Here is a 20,519-nt window from a genome sequence, read left to right as displayed (position 1 = left end):
GTTGTTTATAGTCGTGATGCAGTGGCGTCTTTGTAGTGCACCACTTTTAGCGTACATAAGATCTATTTGCATACTTTTCATTTGTCTTCCAAGACTATTCTTTAGTGCTTCATCTCTTGCCCTTCGGGTAAAAACAGCACAGAAAGAAAATGCGGTTACCTCTTTCAAGATCCCTCCTCCATTTCCTCTCACCCCTGTCCTCATTTATCTCTTAATGTGAAGTCTTTTTTCCTTTTTATCTATCAAACAGTTCTAGCAGACATTTTATTGTTGTATCTGCCTTTCTACCATTCCTTATTTATCCTTCTGTTGTCTCTCCCCGTTATAAAAACATCTTATCTAACCATTCTGTGCATTGCTGCTCTTTTATTGGAATATCATTCAGTCCCTATCTCCCTCTTCCATTTATTTAGCTTCGATTTATATAATTACATCTTTCCAATTCACTATACACTCCTCTCCTTCATATTTGTATCTATAATTATTTTATTACCTCTCCCTTCATTCCATCTTTTTTTTCTCAAATTTTCTTCCATGCATGTACCAGCCGGTCAAACCACAATGTTGGTAGTGGGAGTGGTGGCAGTTTGGATGAAAGCGACCGGCAACGTCTGATCTCAGATTTTGCCACACGAGCGATCGCTGCCCACCGTCAGTGCGTCGCTAATGGAGGGGTACTCAACAACCTGCCCAAGTCGGAGTCCAGCATCACCTTTCTCTCTGATGAAAACCCCCTGACTATCAAAAATCCCATCTACCATGAGGACGGGACTTTGAGTAGCCCAGAGACTCTTGGAAGAAGCCAGAGGAGAAGAGACCTTCTTGGAAATGTCTCCCCTTCCAGAAAAGGCCTTCGAGAGGCGTGGCTGAGGCTCAGCGGCTCCCCTGGAGGAGATGTGGGATTCAATGGGTACAGTGGCAGTGACAGCGGATGGGGATCTGGGGTTGGACACAGCTGGACTCTCCCATCAAGGTTACATCGAAGAGAGATGTTTGACACTTTGAGACGGCAAGTGGTCATGGATCCCATTCAGTGGGAGCTGGAACTTCTAAAGGCCGAATTCAAGGAGAGTAAAGATGCTGGTCTGGATTCAGGATTTGACCGTGGGTTGGATTCAGACTTAATGGGCAGCCCAAGTCTGGAACCCAAGTTGACAGTCAAAGAACAAGCCAGACAGTTTGAGCAACAGGCAGTCCAGGAAATGAGGCAGAGGCAAAACAGAGATTCACGGGGATCTTTGTCACCTGATATCATACTTTCTATTTTCCCTGAGTCTCCCCCAAATGTTCTAACTGCTCAGGTCAAAGAGGGTCCTCCTAGTATTATTGTCACCCAAAGTGATGGAGGGACCCCTCCTCCAAGTCACAAGCCAACTCCTCCTGTGCTGCGGCGCTTCGGGGTAAATTTAACAGGAAATCAGAGTGCGGAAGAACGACTCCAGGTCCATTCAGAGCTTATCCCTGATCCTCCGGCAACTCCTCCACCACCACCACCACCACCACCACTACTAACAACAACATCTCCATCCCCACCACCTCCGCCTCCCACATCGGCTCCTCTTCCTCCATCAACTCCTCCTCCTCACCGCCCTTCCTCCTCTTCTTCTCTCCCTCCTGCTTCTCACTCCAACCATGTAGAAAAGCAGGCTCCTCCACCCTTTCCCCCACCTCCTCCTCCGCCACCGCCTCCACCTCTCCCTCCCCCTTTGTCGCCCTCACTGCTGCGTCCATCCACCTTTGTACTCCCATCGCTCTCGGAGGTACCGGCTCTGCGGCCCGTGTCCCTCCGGCCGCCACCACCACCCCTACCTGCGGAGCCCGAACCTCCCCGAAAAGAGCGGAAAGGAATCTTAAAGAACATTGAAAACATTGCTGACATTGAGAAGTCGGTGGCAAACATGTTCAGCCAGATAGATCAGAAACAGATCCCGCTCAAAAAGGTCTTGAAGAGCCGAGCCTCCATGGATTCTCTTGATTCTCTTGATGGTCTTGACTCGAATGAATTAGCAGTAACAGCAGCAGGAGGAGATGAGGGGAAAGGGGGAGGTGGAGAAGGAGTGGAAGGAGGAGGAGGAGAGGATCCTCCACCTCCACAGATTCAACCCAACCCAAACATGAACTCCATCGTGGAAGAACTTGAGAAACGATTTCCCTCTCAGTCTACAATGCTCTAGCCTTTGCCTTTATGATATGGAAAGCACACAGAGGGGGATTTCTAAACATTGTTGCGTAGTTTCCGCGTCTGTCAAGGGACTGATGCTCAAAATAGCTCAGCGGAATGCTGTGATGATTTGGTGATTCTTTACCGTACTGGGACTGTGCTCTTCCAACATGACTTCTTTTTTTTACATTGGGAAAAAAAAAATTCTAGGCCTAGCAAAAAAAAAAAATGTGGGTGGAAGAAAAATGTTTCTTCTCTCAAATGATGGAACTTGTGAACAAAAAAAGAGAAGGCAGGGGATGTAAAACAGCAAGAAAGATCACATCCTGCATAGCCCTTATGTATTCAGTCATGTAATCGCTGGAAAGGGCTTCCACTCTGTTACTGTATTCTACACTATTTCTCTCTGACTCTTGCAAGAAGAGAGAAGGATTAAAAAAAAAAGTGGCGGACGAAATGCAAATGATATTTAGGTCAAGTTCATTTTTAAATGTGTGTCCCCATTTCAGTGAACCTGAAATACTAGGAACAATTGAAATAGTTGTTGTTTCAAGGGCTAACTCATTATCTGCCACTGCCATTATTTTAGTTTGCCAACAAATTAATTTCTAGGACTTGTTTGTGTTTTAGTAACACTGAGGTAAATGGGCTAAATAGTTGCAGATGAGAGCTGTGATATCAAGTGATTAGAAGTGGCAAAATCTGCCCTGGTAATTTTCAGTTTGACTGCTTTCATGACCCTTTTACATCCATGCCAAGTAATTGACATTCTCGTCAACAACAAATTATAATCAATCAAAGACCCTTTGTTGTAGATGGACGCACTTGCAGTTATGAGAAGCTATGTTTGGGGGGGCTTTAAAACACACTCTCTGGACTTCTTGACTAGCTTATTCTAGATGTAGTCGGTGTGAAAATAAAAAATCAAACAGAGGAGGAGAGAACAAGGGTAAACCTGCCAACTTGGGTTGAACTTTGCTGGACATGTTGCTTTTTTGGGGGGTATTTTCTTAGTATGGATGGCCTTTTGCTGTTACAGGGCCGCAGCCAGTGATATGATCAGTCATGGCATATTCTGGTTTTACTCTTCATTTGATCAGTATTACGTAGTTACCTAGTGCTGGAACACTGTTACACTGGAACATGCTGTCTACAAACAACTTTCCATCTTTGTTTAATTTGAGTCAATGCACAACTATGCATCTTTCTTAACCCTGTCTTCTACAAATTACTTTAATATGTTACTATTTTAATATATATAAGTATTTCCAATTACATTGTTCTACTGAACGTAATTGCATGCTTGATTATGTTCACTGGCAACGTTGTTTTTTTGAATAAAAAGCTATATTGTATTGACATGATCAGTGCAGAATCAACATTTCTTATGACTTATATGCTAATTAAATTATAAATTTGTTTATTATGGCGACTAAAAATGTAATCCTGTCAGCTTTATGTGTCCTTCAAAACATATTCACTGTTGTAAATTAGTTTTATATGAACATAATTTGTAGGAGACAGGGTTGACCTTTTCATACCATTACTTCATGACATCAACATTAAAAACAAAGCAAACAGAGACATGGGGAAAGTGAAACAGTCTTTAAAGTTATCTGTTTGTATCCATTCTGCTTTTTGTGAAATACTTATTTAGTTGGTAGTTCTTTGTGTTTTAGGTTCTATATGTTCATAGATAGAGTAGAAACATGTCTTAAACATTTTTGTAGAGTTTTTATTCACATTATGTGCTACATTTTTATGAACGTTTCCTATAGGTTACTATTGCTTCTTTTACCTGAAGTTTCCTTCATTAAAATCATTGTGTGGGGACTTTGGGAAATAATTAATATTAAAAATACAAAAAGACATCAACATGAGACATTTTTCTCAATAAAATATGTGGTACTGACTGAAAAGTTTTTTTTTTTTGTTTGACAATAATTGAAATCTCATAGAAAACAGCCTTAGTGCTTTAGCAGTAACATTTAGAATTTGCCCCCACACATTAACCTGTTCTGGTACCTACTGTTGTAGTTTGTACTAAAAAGTCCTCATTGTGGTGTCACGTTAACATTAGCATTAGTGAAACAGTCCCGAAGACAGCATGCACATTTGTCCTCAGGGAGGAGCAGAATTGAAGCATCAGTGCTATGGGCATGTGCAAAATGGAGCACCTACTGAATGACATCTACTGTTTTCGCTTGATGGATTGTGCCAGAAAAGTATGCAGAAGTAGTCATGTTCACAGCCTCCAACATTTGTAGCTTATTAAAGATGAAAAACAATGTTTTACTCACTTCAGATAGGAAACACAACCACATTAGGCCAAAAAATGAAACTAAGCACTGGAGGTTTTTTTTCTTCTTTAAAATCACATCATAAAAGAGACATTCCCATCAGATGTCTTTGCAAAAACAGTTTTATGTCATATAAAAAGCTAAAGAAAAGGGACTTTTCAACATAATAAAATTGCAGAGCAGGTGGCAGTGGAATTTTTCAACATGTTTTAATGTAAATGTCTTTGCCTTATCAAATCAAATTTGATCACAAATGCACACTTAGTCCTCTGCAAAGCATGTTATACCATCTTATACACGGTTACATTGCACAAATTTTTTTTTTATTGCAATAGTCAGACTCTCGTGAATAAGATTCACAGGTGACTCTTCCCAGGAATGTCATCTATAACAGCTTGTAAGATATGTCAGGCCCTTCCCTTTCCTTTGATTAAATTCCTGTAGCTGTTAAACAGAAAGAGGAATGACATATTCGTCTGTAATTTGACCTCTGCTGTAGAGCTAACCAGATATGTGAAGTGTCACTCTTCAAAGCGCCTACAGTACCTTAACAATGTCTAAAATGTACTCAAAGCCTTGAGTGGAATAAAAACCTGTGGATATAGCCCTGTCAGCAGCAGACCTCACTGCCTTCAGCTGAATCAGTTTCAACAAGGTGTCTCCAGACGCAAATTGTCATCGTGAAGTGACAGAATCACATCTGTCCCGCAAGACCAGCATGATACTGATGATCATATCTGGGCAATTTGATCAAATCATGATGTACAGCTAAAAAAAAACCTGAAGGTTTTATTTTTTGGTTATGAAGAGATAAAAGGATTTATCATGTCTCCAGTGGAATCTATACAGATGTTATTATGACACACACACACACACACACACACACACACACACACACACATGCGTTGGCAGTTGTTTGGTAAAGTGTTTCTCTTCCTACACACAAATGATGATGATGACCATGATGAATTTATAAACCTTGAGTTGTACATTTTTGTGCTCAACTCAAAGCATCAACAGACAATCACACACACACACACACACACACACACGAGCCCAGGCATAAACTGAGGACATGTACACTTACACAAACACACAGCTGCATTAACCAGGTTGCAGCAGTGCTACTCTTTTAGCTGACTTTGTTGGAAATGTTTTATGTTAATTGGCTTTTCTCAATGTGCTGCATGTTCTTGCGTGCACACACGCACACACACACACACACACACACACACACACACACACACACACACAGATTCGTCTTTCACTCTTTTAGTTCTTTTTGTGTGTTTTTGCTAGAGAACGTGCATCTTCTTTGGAATCAATGCTTTTTTACAATGTTCAGCCAACAGCATTTAATTGAAAATAAATTTTGAAAATCAGATACAAGACATAGAGAGGGAGCAGCTGTCATGTCATTGTAAATTCACAGCTTTGATCCTCGCTACAGATAACATTATCATGGGAAACTGGTCATTGAAGCAGCAAATAGCTATGAGACAATTATACAATACCAAGAAAAAGAAGGTGAATTCTTTGGAATTACCCACATCTGTGCACAATCTATCCATACTATATGTATATATCTATATATATATATATATATATATCTATATATATATATATATATATATATATCAAAGTCACTATACCTTCTATGTAAACTAATAACACTCAAATATTTGGCATATTTGGCATATCTCTCACTACGTTTACATTTTATATATTCCACATTAAGAACATGCACAATAAATTAGTGAGAAAAGGCCAAAATGGGCAGAGAGTGAAACAGGTAGGACAAAAAGTAACAAATGAGTTGAGGAGTCACTATGCAAAGGGCAAGGGAGCTACAGTAACTCTGTAAGAGAAAAGTGAGAGACCAACTGTTGAAAGAAAAGAGAGTAGTAAGTTTATTTGGTGTTAATCTATAGTATAGTAGAGTGTTTTCTTTAAGGATAATAATTTCTCTCTACTGTTTCTAACAGTAGGAGGTGTGTGTGTGTGTGTGTGTGTGTGTGTGTGTGTGTGTGTGTGTGTGTGTGTGTGTGTGTGTGTGTGTGTGTGTGTGTGTGTGTGTGTGTGTGTTGTGCACGACTCAGAAGCTCTCTGGGGTTTTTTGTCTCGAGAGGACCTATAATGTGTCTGTCAGAGCAACAACAACACAGTCATAGACTTATCTTCACACACTGACACAAACACAGATCAAACACTACACAATGCGAGGCACATACTGTTGGTCGTTACAATCTGGAAAGTATACACACATTTACACACACAGGGATAGTGAAAAGGGCTATTTCATCCTAACCGGTAGATCCACCAAACATCATCCTTTTCATCTATGTATTAATTCATCCATTCAACCTTTTCTATCCATCCCCTGATATGTCCATCACTAAATTTTTCCACACCAGATAATCTAGTCTTTTTGAAGCACATAACTCATTCAAAACTGCCTTTTGACACTGAATGAAAGGTAACAATTTCTCCTTGAAGTGTGTGTTTTTGTGTGTTTAAGAGGCACGATTCTATTTCCACCCGAATTCATTTAATGAAATGAAGTGGTTTCATTGTGTGTGTGTGTGTGTGTGTGTGTGTGTGTGTGTGTGTGTTTGTGTGTGTGTGTGTGTGTGTCTGTGTGAACGTGTGAACGTGTGCAAGTGAGCGTGCACTCTAATAACAGAAATGAGAGCTTGATGTGTCCTCTATAAGTCACCATTTGTTTGTTCTGTGATACATCTTCATTTTGCCAGCTCATTACCTTAGTTTCACATGACAAAACATCCTGCAGCAACATAGTTAAGACACATGGACTGAGAGATTTTCAGATGTTTTTCTTGGTTATTTTTGTATAGTTTTTTTTTACCAACCGTTTTTTTTTAATTCCAGCTTTGTTTAACCTTCATTGTTATGCCTCTATGCCAGTGAGACCCTTTGGTTTTCTGGTTTAATTACATTTTAATTACGGTGTCATAACAGACATCTCAGGACACTTTACAGATAGAGTACGTCTAGACCACACTCTATAATCTACAGACACAAACTGCCCTCTGGGCCAAAATAAACCTTGATTGATTGATTGATTGATTGATTGATTGATTGATTGATTGATTGATTGATTTATACAGTGACCCAACAATACTTACAAGCTCTGTTTACAACAACACACAGGGAGTGTGACTTCATTCATCTTTACATAGCAAATATTTGTTTACTGCTATATGTTCTGAATATTGTGCAGCACCTGACCAATTTGGGTAAAAAAAGCATTTGCTGTAATAGGTCTCTACAGGCGTGACCACATGACTTCCACTTTGTTGTCTGACCAAAATGTCTCCATGCATCATGTTACGTGAATATAGTAATTAAAATGGAACAGTTAAGATACTGTATCCTAATAACATGTTGCACATGGGCATACATTTATTTATGTAGGCTACAGCCTCCTGCAGAAAACTTAGCTGACATAATTATATCGCTCTGATAAGAACTTGAGAGCATCCTCTTCGGCTTGATTTTTGTCTTCACTTAATGTCAAACGAAGTCGAGAGTAATTATTGTTTTGAGCGAAAAAGAACATAAGCAAAGGCTTTCTGAGTGCCTTCATGGTTGTGAAATATCAGCCAGAGTGTTTGAAGGTTTGTGTCACACAGGAGAAATGGTCAAATCTTTAGCTAGAATTTCAATTCTTGGGATGACTGTGATGTTAGATTATGTTATGATAAAGAAGCATGCAGTCCATAAACATCCCTGGCATAGACACTGAAATTATAGAAATGCTCTGATTATGGTTACAACAGTGTTTCTCCAACCAGGGGTGTGTGACCCGAGGGGCTACTGCTGTAGTTACCAGGGGGTACATGAAACATTGTATCCAAGTACTGTAATTTGCAAATGTTATAAAATAAATACATTATATTCTGATGTATATATACTGTATATACAAAAAATATGTGAACATATTCACATATTAACATTAAGTAAACTGTAACACCTATACACTACATCTTACAGTTATGAAAGAGAAAACTAGTCAGTAAGCGAGCACAGAAGTTTAAACAAGTAGCTTAAACCTTAATATTGATAGTTTTAATTGTATGAAAAACTTAATATTTACTTTAATATAATGAATACTGTTGGAACATACTTTTGGAATCAATGAAGGTGTATGTGAGTTCATCTGACAGGGCTGTGGGGGTACCTCACATCAAAACGCCTTGGAACTACTGGATTACATTATTACATCTCTGACTGTAAATCCTACTCTTCCTCCAGCGTGGACACTTACTGTAAACCCGCAATTAAAAACCATAATGATATTATTTAAGGATTGTTATCAATTTTGGTTACAACTTACAGGGGTCTTAAACTACCCAACTTGTGGCCGGATCTGGCCACGACAGTTTTAAGGTCCCCCAGCAACCAATTTAGGTTTGGTAAAAGATGCTCTATGTTGACCAGCTGCTCAACCAGTCACCACATCGGTCAGCGTTCTGTTGATTGCTAAGTGCTGCCTAACTTTAACTCACGTCTATCCGTTGACTATTTCGTTACAATTGAGAGTATTTGCTGGCAGAGTTTAAGATGTATGCTAAACAATATGTTTACATGCACAGATTTGAGATTGCATGTGTTGTATAGTCCCTGGTAATAAATATTCCTGTACTCTAAAACATCCCACCTTTTAAACTAGTACCTGAAATATGGTTTAATTATTGTTGTGGCTAATATTGACATATTTTCTCAACATTAGGATGAGCTTATTTGGGGTTTAAATGAGATAGGAATGTTCTGTATTTATAAAGCTAGAATTAGATTATTTACCAAAATTAAAGAACAAAGTAATCAGTAAATGACAGCAAAATGTTTAACTGTAGTTTCCCAGCTTTTCTGTGTTGTTTAGTCCTTTAGTCTGTGTCTTTTTGTCCCTTATGTAACCCTCCACGTGGCTCCATTTATCTCAAAATACTCACAATCCCATGCACTCAGACAAATCTTATCTTATTGCTTTCTTCTTGGCAACTGGCTTAAATTCTGCAAGCTGTAACATATTTCCAGCGACCATTTACATTTGGGTCTTGATCACACCCCATTTCCTCTGCAGTAAGGAAAATTCAGAGCAAAGTGCTGACATGTATTAAAAGCACATCAGAAGTATTATGTATAATGATTGGTTCTCTTGGTAATGGTATTCTTTCTGTTTATGTCTTTGATCTTCCAGACGTGGATACAGACAACATGATGTAGGTGTCTTTCTCTGTATGCATGCTATATAGTTGCATGTGTGTCATTTACTTTTCCTTATTTCAGTTGTGCCCTACATTGTGTTCTGCTCTTTCTACTCTTTTCCGTTTGATGTTTTTCAGATGGAACAGCTTGCACTGTAATCAATGATTTGTATTTACAATCTACGTATTTGTATCTACGTAATTGACAGATTCTCCCATGTCTGCAGTCCATTGGTGGCGCTTATTAAAATGTAAAAACCCATGAGGCATGCTGGAAAATGTTACCAGGTGTTTATTGTTCAATATATACTACAACAATGTTGGTAGTACAACTGTTGGTGAATATCCATCCCCCAAATAGCTGCATTTTATTCCCTTGGACAGCATATATATTTAGAAAATTATAAATATTTAATTTCAGTTCCAGAGTGATATTCACTGTTACAAAAGAAATAACGGCTCCTACAACATTGATTGACAACACCAAATGAAAACACAGAAATTCACAGACAGAATCCTTTACATTCTAGTGATATTTATGAGGGAATCTCAGGTATTGATTTAAACTTTCCAAAATAGATGTATACCATTTTGGGGGAGAGCTCCTAACTTCTTCCATTTGTCTTGTCAATCGCTGCTTTTCTTTCCCTCTGGCAGACGCAACAACTTCTCCGACCTTCTCTGCTCAGACCAGAGGTACTCTGTCTCTCTTTTCGTAATACTTCTTTACTCCCTGTGGGACTTTCTGCCTGTCTGCATTTTAAATAAGTGTGTGTGTGTGTGTGTGTGTGTGTGTTTTTTGTGTATTTGTGTGTGTGTGCGCATGTGGGCGTCCATGCTTGAGAGATATATTTGGTATGTACTTGTGTCTGTACGTGCATGTGGGAAGCTACTAATAAGAGTCTGTCAATCTCACAGGAGTTATCAATGGAATCTGGCATCGACCCCGGGCAGGACTACTACACACAAGATTATTACAACTATGATCACGGGTTTGTGTGCTCACTCTACATACCATTTTTTGAACATAGTGTATGTGTATGTTTTCTTATCTGTAATCTTAACATTCTGGGTTCGGATGGTTTATCTGCAGCTATTTTAACTCTTGTATTGGCGCTTTTCCAGCTTCTACAATTTTTCTAAAAGTACATTAGAATTAAGGTTATAGGATTTTTTTACTGTAGTTACACAACAATAACAACCTCACTAAAAAGCCCGTTTAGAAGCTGTTCTGGAGCGTTCTGTTGTATCACATGATTTTCCTCAGATGAAGTTGCCCAAAATGTAGATGTTCAAATTTCCATTTTTTTGGTGTCGTATTATGAAGAATCATGAACACGGTTTGTTACATAGGTGATTTTTCATATACAGTATATAATTGCCATGTCAATCAATCAATTTGTTTGTCATGTGAAATTATGTCACAATTCCAGTGAAATGTTCTACCCTTATTGATATTATCATACTGATTGGAACCATATTGCCCTGCCCTAAAAATCAGATTCCCAATACAATAATTTTGTCAAAAAAATGGCTCAATAGGTCTCATCAACTGCAAACACTAATCAGTTACAGCTGCATGAATATCACTGTAATATTGGATAAAAAAAACTGGTATTTGCCCCCTTTTTACAGCATTTTGTACTTATCCCTTGCAGTATTGTATATGCATTATTTACCAGAAGTGGCAAACTAGACCTGACCTTTGACCTTAGCACCAGTGAAACATATTCACACAAGCCTGGAACTTACTGTGCACACTTTGTGGCAGCCTGGTGGCAGCTGCCTTGATATTACCCTGTCCACATCAGTCACACAGTATGGCGGTGACTGTGAAATTGAAATTGAATTGAAAATTGACAACAGTGACCAGCCTCATACCAGGCTTCCCGCACTTGTGTGGTTTATATGTTTTTGAACTGAAGGAAGCAAAAAAAGCTGAAGGAAGATCTAACAGGGATTTTGTTCTGTGTGTGTGTGTGTGTGTGTGTGCGTGTGCGTGTGTGTGGATGTGTGTGTGTGTCATTCCTTGGATTCCTTATGCTGAAAAAGCATGAAATACTGTAACTGGTGATATACTGAACACAAACATTAGATACACATTAGATCAAAGCATTCATGAACAGGATCTATAAGGACCTGCCTGGTGTGTGTGTGTTATTCTTCACCCAGCCTGCAATCTGTGCTGCATTGTGTAATTCTTATAATTTTAGCTGCAGACTCCCGGGAACTTGATTTTGTACACCCACCCACACTCACACATAAAAACACAGTAGCAGACACACAAATTCTCTCAAGGCAGACACGGTCATTCACTCACTCATTCAAAAATGCTCTCTTGCTCATTCTTTCACACACGCACACACACACACACACACACACACACACACACACACACACAGCTAATTCTCTCTGCCTAGCATTGCAATACTGTAGCAGCTAATCAGGCAGCCAGCCGTGGAAGCAGACAATAGGCCAGATGCTGTTGGCTTAGAGCAACATCCACAAGCTCATGTCTGATTCTGCACATACACAGGAGCAGGAAACCAGACTTTGCGAGCCGTTGGGACTCTGATCTAATCACTTTATGTGTCATCGGTGTAAATGGAAGTAGTAGTATTTTTTTCAAAGACTACGCTAACAAATGCAAAACCCGCCTCTTAAGACAGACAAAGTTTTCTTGCTTGATTTTTATTTTTGAGAAACTAAACAACAGCTGTTCTAGTGTTTATCTCCATAGTTGTACTAATCCATTTGAAAAACATTTGGAATGATGTTTCATAACCTTTTGACCTTTTTTTTTCATCTGTATTCAAAAGAGGAGATCAAAATGGGATTTTCTCTGCATCTGGGAATGTAGCCATCTGCCATTGGCATGATTCTGATTGGATTTATACAGATGCTGTAAATAACTTGAACCATTTGTTGCACAGGTCTGATGTTTCGATGCATGTCTGGGTAAAAAAAAAAACTATAACAAAACAAGCCAAATTCCTGTTGCCCTCTAGTCAAGAGTAAAATACTCAACTGCACACGCCACGGAGCAATAAGGGATTAAATCTTGCTTTCCCAAAATTGTTATTGGCGTGGGTGAGGAGCAGTGTGACTGTAAAGGAGCTGATAGGTGTTGAGTTAGAGTACCCACATGAAAAAATATTGGATAAGGAAAGTGAAATCAGGGATTATTGGCTCAATGAAGATGCAGTTCTTATTTTAAACAGAAGCAGGACAAAGATAGAAGTCTGTATGTCCAGGCAGGTAAATTACAAATGGGAACAAATATTAAAGAGATGGTTCAACATTTTGGGTAATACACGTATTTGCTTTCTTGCAGAGAAGACACTAAATATGAAGTTACAGCCAACAGCTAGTTGCAACAGCTTCTCTTAGCATATAACTGGAAAGGAGGGAAACTGCTAACCTGTCTCTGTCCAAAAGTAACAAAATCAGCCTACCAGCATCTCTAAAGCTCAATAATTAAAATGTTATAAATGTTTTGATTTCATACAAATTACATTATAAGTGACATTCCTTCATTCATTCTTATTGCATTGCCACATAAAATTGTTTTACAAGCTATGATTACCAAGACTAGTTGACTGACCTTTGTCATGAAAAAGTGATAGACTTCCCCCATTTAGATATAATTAAAAGAAAATCTATTCTAAACAGCAAACTCAAAACTCCTCATTTTATCCCTAAGAGCAACTTTCCCATAAATAATGTTCATTTCCTCTGGGTAATTTTTGTAAGAACTTAACAAAGCTGTAGATTAATTCAAGCCAGCAATTATGAAACGGAACAAAACAAATTCTGTTTCATAGGGCACAGCAAATTGGGTTTATTATTTTGTCCAGTCACTTTCTGAGACTATAAAAGCATACGGTAGGCCTAATACTCTTTGTCATGTGATCACACGTCCTGGGACTGATCATTAAACAATCACTTAGCATGTGGAGACCCTCCTGAAAATGACCAGTGACCCAGTTTGGTCCATTTTTGTCTGTATACACACACAGCTACAAGAGCACACCAATTCTTGGCTGTGATGCCACTGATTCTGGCAACTTTGAACTGCATGTATTGATTCTCAGTTTATTACTGCCCCCTAGTGGAGTCATGGTGAGGAGAAGTGAGAAATGAACGGTAAAAGAGACCTCTCTAAGCAAAGAGTTACTGTAGCCTTTAAGTAATTTGATTGTGTGTGCACTTCAGTTTGAGTCTGCGGGTTAATGACTGTGAAATCCCATAAGCAGGTTTTAGTGGAAGGTTAAGACTCATTACAATAGATTGAGGAGGCCATACTGTGAGGATTATAACATGCATGGCTGGCCTGGTCCTTAAGTGTTGACCCTTTCATTGCTTCATCTTTCTTTGCCTTGCCTTTCTTTTTTCCCCTAACACACCTCCACCTCCCCTTCTTCTCACCCACACACGTCATTCACTTGCCTCTTCAATTTCTTTATTACTTGGCTACTTAAAGTAATAGGAGGGTGACGTCTCTCACCGGTGGACTGTAAGCAGAGCGATTACACAAGGCAACTTTTCTGTACAACTCTGTTACGGAACCAAGCCAAAGGACTTTCAGCAGATTTGTTACTTTAATCACACTGGGACATATTGTTTCCAGGATAGGATTTAAAAAGATGTGTTTTTTGACCCGCTAGCTCTCTATGTTGCTTGCTGCAGGGCATGATGCCCAAGTGGTGATGCACAACACAGTTTTTTGGCTGGTGGAGCCAGGCAGCACCCCAGGCAACAGGCAAAGAGATACAAAAGGGAGAAAAAATGGATTCCACTGTTTTCTGCGAACAAAATGTCTCCTGGCAACAAAATGCTTCTTTTGTGATAAAGGCAGCTTTGCTTAGGCAAGTCATTAGACACTGCTTATCAGTGGAGGGAAACCACAGTGTTGCCCTGTCTGTTACTGCTTTAAGTGGCTGGGGCTAAGCATTAGCCAAGTACAAAAGTTTTGTTTGCAAAGCACTTTTCTCTCCTGACACTTCTGATTGACAGAAGCTGTTGAACAACATCACCAACACCATTTATTCATGTATTATTACACAAAGCAATAATGGTTGAAAAATAACCCCTAAAATGTATAGCAGTGAAATCTGCTTCTTCTTATTAGTTATTGATTATCTTTAATGCTCTCTCTGTTTTTTTTCCTCCATCCTTTCCTCTCTCTGTCCAGGTATGACCTTCCTCAGTACGGGAGTCGCAGGAAACTGATCTCACCCGCCGGCCTCTATGATGAATATGGAGAAGTAGTTGTTGATGACGATGGCAGCTACTACTACAGCCCACAGGAGTCTGAAGGAGAGGTAAACACAAACAAACTACTGCAGAAACAGAACAACCTTTAGATATTCACTAACACAGGTTACCAGCATCCAAGATGTGGAAAGAGAAGTTGTTGATTACAGTGACATTTATGGATTTTGCACAGTATTCTAATAGAGACAAAACAGAAATGTGGAGAAAGTCTTAAATTAACGGATTTTTCTAATATAGCTAAAATCACTAAAAGTTTTCTTTTAGTGATCACAAACACAATGGACTGTAGACTGCTTTGAAGGACACTGCATCATTTTTCATCAAGGAACAGTTTAACATTTTGGGAAATATGCTTATTTACTTTCTTACTGAGTGTTAGCTGAGAAGATACTTTGCAGTTTAAATGTCTTGTTGTTCCTTTCCTAAATGTTTTTATTTGGTTTTGGACTAATACTATCATGATAACAGGTGAAGAGACAGTTTGGAGGAGGTAGATTAGCCCAACACCCTGCTTACCTCCAGCCCTGTCCTCCACCTTCTCATGGGCCATCCAAAAAGACCCCAGCAGCCCCAAGAACTGAGGGTGACAAAGATCAAGCATCAGAAGGTGGTACTACCACCAGCACAAAGCCTAGGAGCTCACGTGCAGCTGCCAGGTTGAAGGCTGTGATGAGAGTGAGCACACTGCTGTCCTCTGGTAGTAAAACATCTGGACAACCTCCTGCCATCCACCTGCCCTGGAACAAAGCCCGAGTCAGGCCAATGGAAGAGGGGGGTGGAGGTAGCGACAGACTGGAGGAAAGAAAGGGGGAAAGAGTAGAAAGGGGATTTCAAATAGAAGAAGCATGGAAAGTAGAACACAGAGGGGGACGAATAGATGAAGCAAAAGAAAAAGGAAATGAAAGAGGAGGCAGAAGAGAATTGGAAACCTGGGGAAGAAGCAACAGAGGTGACGTGACAAACAGTGGGATGAGAAATGCTGTCGAAGTAGGAGTAGGCATCAGGCCACAGCATAGGGGAGAGCTCCCTGGCCACTTTGCCAGGCTGGACGGCAGCATGGTCATCGACGGGAGTTATTTCCAGACGTCCGTTGAAGCCAGCAAACCCCTGCCAGTGAAACAAAAGCTGAGCGAGGCCCTCAGTCTTATCTCCCTCACCAGAAGACTCCAGGGACCTGCCAGGGTGGGAGATGAACAGTGGAGCAATGGAAAGAGCTGGGACAGAGAAGGGGAGAACAGTAGGGAGATGTATGGCTCCATAGGAGATATGAGTGTTTCTGCATCAGTGTCTGAGAGCGCCATGGGGGAGGAGAGGAGGAAGTGGGAGAGGGAGTTGGGAGAGGAGAATAGTGCCTCTGAAGTATGGTGGAAGGGAGAAAAACTATTTCATGACAGGGATAGTGTCAGCAAAGAGTCTCCATCAGAATTTTGTCCCTCCGACGCAAGTAGCCTCACCTCATCCTTTACAGCCGAGCGCGACAATACCCAATCTGATACAGAAACAGAAAAGGAAGAGGGAACTCCTGACAGAGATAGAGAGTCAGAGAGTGAAAGCCAAGATGAGGAGGGGTCAGAGTCTACGAAGGAGTCAGGGTTGGAGAGTGAGGATGAAAACGCGAATGGTAGAGCTAGTAACAGTTATGTGAGTAGCAACAGGGTTAGTAGTAAGAGTAGAAGAAGTAGTCCCAACTTAAAGAGAGAAAGCACAAGCAGACAGCAAGAACGAAGCAGACACCCCTCAAACAGCAAAGAGACTGACAGAAACAGCCGCAGCAACTCTCAAAGGTCGAGATATTCAGGTTCTACAGTTAGTAGTTCAAGGCCCAAGACTTCTAGACACTCTCAGCTTTCACGTGAAGCAATAGAGGAAGAGAGTGAGGAATCAGGAGAGGATGAGGAGGAAAGGGTGAAAAGCAATGGATCACAAAATTCTTCATCGAGCAGGCGAGCAAGCAACAACATCCTACCAGACATCAGCTCAGGTGGGATGGACACCTCGGAGGACTTGTCACCCATCATTGAGGACACAGAGGAGGACGAGAAAAGCAGTGGCCATGGCGGGGAAGGAGAAGAGGATGAAGAAGAGAGGGATTTGGAAAATGAGTTTGACTGAACTACAGATGAGGCCCTAGTTCCCCCCAAGATTGAATTCTTTGCCACTGAGTAAGATCTTAGTGAACATGCCTGGATTGGGTGTGCAGTCATTACCTGAGTGGAATTTCTTTCTATAATGTCCCTTTTTCCTTGTTTGGTGGGATTTACATTCACAGAAGTTTAAGTGGCTCGCATGTCCTCCGCTGCCCTCTAATAGTGTCTCTTTCTTTTTATTTTTCGTGTATCTTGAATCCCCCTTTTTCAATCAGCCTATCCTCCTCTCCCTCTTCTTCGCCTGCCTTGCCGCCTTTTATAGAGCTCTCATACCCTGACAGAAGTGGTCGACTGGTTTACTTCTGTAGCTTTTTCTCCTGGGTTGATTTGTCTCATTATCCTTTTGTGAAAGCTCGACTTCAAGCTGCAGCTCAAAGATTTATATTCACTGACCTTTCTCTGTTGCATTTAGCTTTTCTCTTTAGTAGTTTATTTTTTGTGTCCATCATTCTCCCTATATTAGTCAGTTCTTCCAGTGCCTTGAATCTGCAGGGAAAAGATTTTTTCTTTGTAATGGTGAACGTATTTAAGCCCTTTTTATCTTCCTGTGTGTGTGTGTGTGTGTGTGTGTGCAGCAGTGTTTGCTCTTACATAACATGATTTTACTGTCATACAATATTTAATGTTATAAAGTGATGCATTCAATGTGGATATTAGTATATTTTTAAAAACATTTGCTTTCGTTCTTTTTTCTAAATTATTAGCTCTAACTGAAAAATGTGGAATAAACAATGCTGCACTGACCTGTGTTTGCTGTGTGTGTGAGAGTGCTACTTTTATTGCGTTCATTTCCTATTCATACAGGACCAATATTTCAAATGTAAAAAATGTAAAGTCTCACAAAATACATTTGAGCTTACAGAACCTTTACTAGTTTGTTCTCCTGACATCTGGTGGTCCAAGTTCTTACTTTGCAGCAGTAGAAATTAACTAAACTTGTTATTGACCAGATGTTGCTGTCTTGTAGCGCCCGACCGATAACGACACAAATATTTGGTTATATAAAATCCGATATATTGGCCAATATATGTATTTTTTTTAAATCCAGAAACGCTTAACAAAACATAAACAGATTTCCCTAATATTAGTTATTTGTAGTTATTTATTAGTTCTCACTAAAATAATATAATTTGCTTTATTGTCACAACAAAACAGAGGAACATCAAAATATATTAAAGTTTTGATAAATAAAATGTATAAAAATACAAACTTAAGATATGAAATTTAAAGTCCTTTTGAACAAAAACACAATAACAAAAAGAATAATACATAGCCTATGTTAATGTAGTAGCTACTATAGCTAGGGGCTTGAAAGCAAGTTACACTTAAAAATGTTCTCAAATGTTCTAATAAGCCTATCCCATTTAGTGTGTGTGCGTCTGTGATTTCTTTTGTGCAAGAATTCTCTCAGACTCGTGTCAGATCTATAATGACATACTGTTTGTGCGTTTTTCCAGCATGGCAATAGAAAACGTCGAATCAAGTTGGTGGTGGACCGGGAATATGAGACTAGCTCCACGGGCGAGGACAGCATGCCAGAGACCCAACGCAGCCGCTTACCCTCCACCCTCAACAGCCACTCTAATGTCAACGGCAGCATCTACGTGGCCCAGAATGGCTCCATCATCCGCACCCGACGTACAGTAAATGCCACAGGTCCCACGCACACCACCACCATGAACAACAACCTCAAACTCACCTCCCCCGTCTTCAGCTCACGGCTGGCCAAGCACTTTAAAAAACTAGACAAAATGGCTGCCACACTGGAGGAAAGAGTACCCCTGAACAACCCCAGATTAGCAGCGGACAGCGGGAGCAAGACGTTGCAAACCTTCCAAAGTTCAGGAATGGCTGCCTCTGAGACGGCCACTTCCTCTTTCTCCAACACTGACAACAATAAAACGCTGAATGTGTTTAATACTCGACAATCTAGCGTTTCTTTAGGGTCGACCAGCACCACTAACACTGGCCCCGACAGTGAAGCGTCAAAATCCAACCTGCTGAAAGCGGCGCAGGGCGGCACAGAGCTACCTCCGAGCACAGCTGAGAGAGGCAAGCTGAGTGAAGCCGAGAGAGAGTCAAAGGTAGACAGCAGTCATGATGAAGACGACAATGGACTCATTATGAGGGAGCCGTTGGAGTGCCTGAGTGACAGAACGCAGTCGGATGAGGAGGAATTATGGATGGGCCCATGGAATAGTCTTCACATACCCATGACTAAACTCTGACTGATCGTGACTCCACTGTGCTAACTCCTTATTGCCAAGATCGTTAAAGCGTTCCGACATCATTTCTGTTCATTAGTTGTGGAACTAATGGGGATGCTCCAATCCAATTAAAATACATCTAATTAACAGATTGGTACTCAGCTAAAATGTGAATTAGCATATTCTGGGATTCAAACTACATTTCAATAAGATGTAAGATTCCTCACATATCAACTAACATTCCATTTATTTGTGTTTAAATTCAGAGAACAATGATAAAAAATACATAGACGTTTTGTGACGCCTCAAGATTCCAATCAGAGCATCCCTTAAGCCCGACTGATCTAAGAGCTTTGACCTCTTTGGAAAACTGGACCTAGAATGGGAGGACTTGTTATATTTCTATTTTGCTAAACGATAATATAACTTGAGGAAAAAATGATGAACTTTTTATGGCCCTTTAAGCGGCTGGTGTCTCTGTTTGGACAGCACTTATTTCATTCAGTATTACGGCTATTGGTGCAACTCATCTTGAATTTGCCTGAAACTTTGCATTGACACATGAAGTCTTGTATTGTTCAAACTTGCCTTTTTATCCTTGTCAAGTTGCTTGGCAATTTTATCCAAATAAAATTTCATCCATTGAAACGTGGAGTTTGGCTAACTTGGTGCTGTGTCGATGTCTTCTCTATGTAGAACTAACAAAACATGGCCGTGGTAGGATGTGATTTTCTATAGGTCTGATGGAGTGTAGACTAGAGGTCAGTGCTTTTTCGGTTCAGATTTGAAAATTCAATACTTTGTTCTTGAAAATGTTTCAGAGTTTCTCGCTCTATCTCTAAACTTGTCTGTTTTTAATGTTTTGTTAAAAGAATAGTAGACATTGTTTATATACGCTCTTTACACTTTCTCACCAAGTGTGAGTTGAGAAGATTGAAGGCACTCTCAGAAGAAAGTGGTATCAACCTTCTCATCTAACTCTTGGCATATACAGTACATAAACTTGGAAAGTGTCACATTAAAAGATAGGACTATCCAAATCTTGAGTCACTGTCCATCTAAAATGGTATTTTGAAATGTTTGGTTGAGAAAATCAGGTCATTGCTAAGTGATGATTTAGATTTTAACTGTTTTTAACTGTTTTTAACTTGATTTCTATAGGCATGATGAGCATATATCACATACAGTATAAATGCACA

At 40.0% G+C, this 20,519-nt stretch overlaps 1 protein-coding gene across 4 annotated transcripts in view; it reads left to right on the top strand.

Moving 5' to 3' along the window:
- The window catches only part of LOC116671265 (protocadherin-15), a 173,982-nt gene extending 153,994 nt beyond the window's left edge, over positions 1-19,988 (top strand). The window contains exons 35-39 of one of the 4 annotated variants that reach the window (XM_032502391.1): positions 9,683-9,704; positions 10,347-10,385; positions 10,608-10,681; positions 14,884-15,013; positions 18,571-19,988. In XM_032502391.1, coding sequence (XP_032358282.1) covers positions 9,683-9,704; positions 10,347-10,385; positions 10,608-10,681; positions 14,884-15,013; positions 18,571-19,341 — 1,036 coding nt within the window. In that variant the 3' untranslated portion in view covers positions 19,342-19,988. Of the gene's footprint in view, positions 1-547; positions 4,081-9,682; positions 9,705-10,346; positions 10,386-10,607; positions 10,682-14,883; positions 15,014-15,434; positions 17,766-18,570 lie in introns of those variants that run through there. The other 3 variants (XM_032502389.1, XM_032502392.1, XM_032502390.1) reach the window with 3 other exon arrangements.
- Positions 19,989-20,519: the final 531 nt, after the last annotated feature.

Source organism: Etheostoma spectabile, chromosome 21 (genome assembly GCF_008692095.1).
Source record: "Etheostoma spectabile isolate EspeVRDwgs_2016 chromosome 21, UIUC_Espe_1.0, whole genome shotgun sequence".
Taxonomy (NCBI): Eukaryota; Metazoa; Chordata; class Actinopteri; order Perciformes; family Percidae; genus Etheostoma; species Etheostoma spectabile.
Note: the sequence above shows the minus strand (reverse complement) of the source record. Positions and strands in the feature narration are given on the sequence as shown.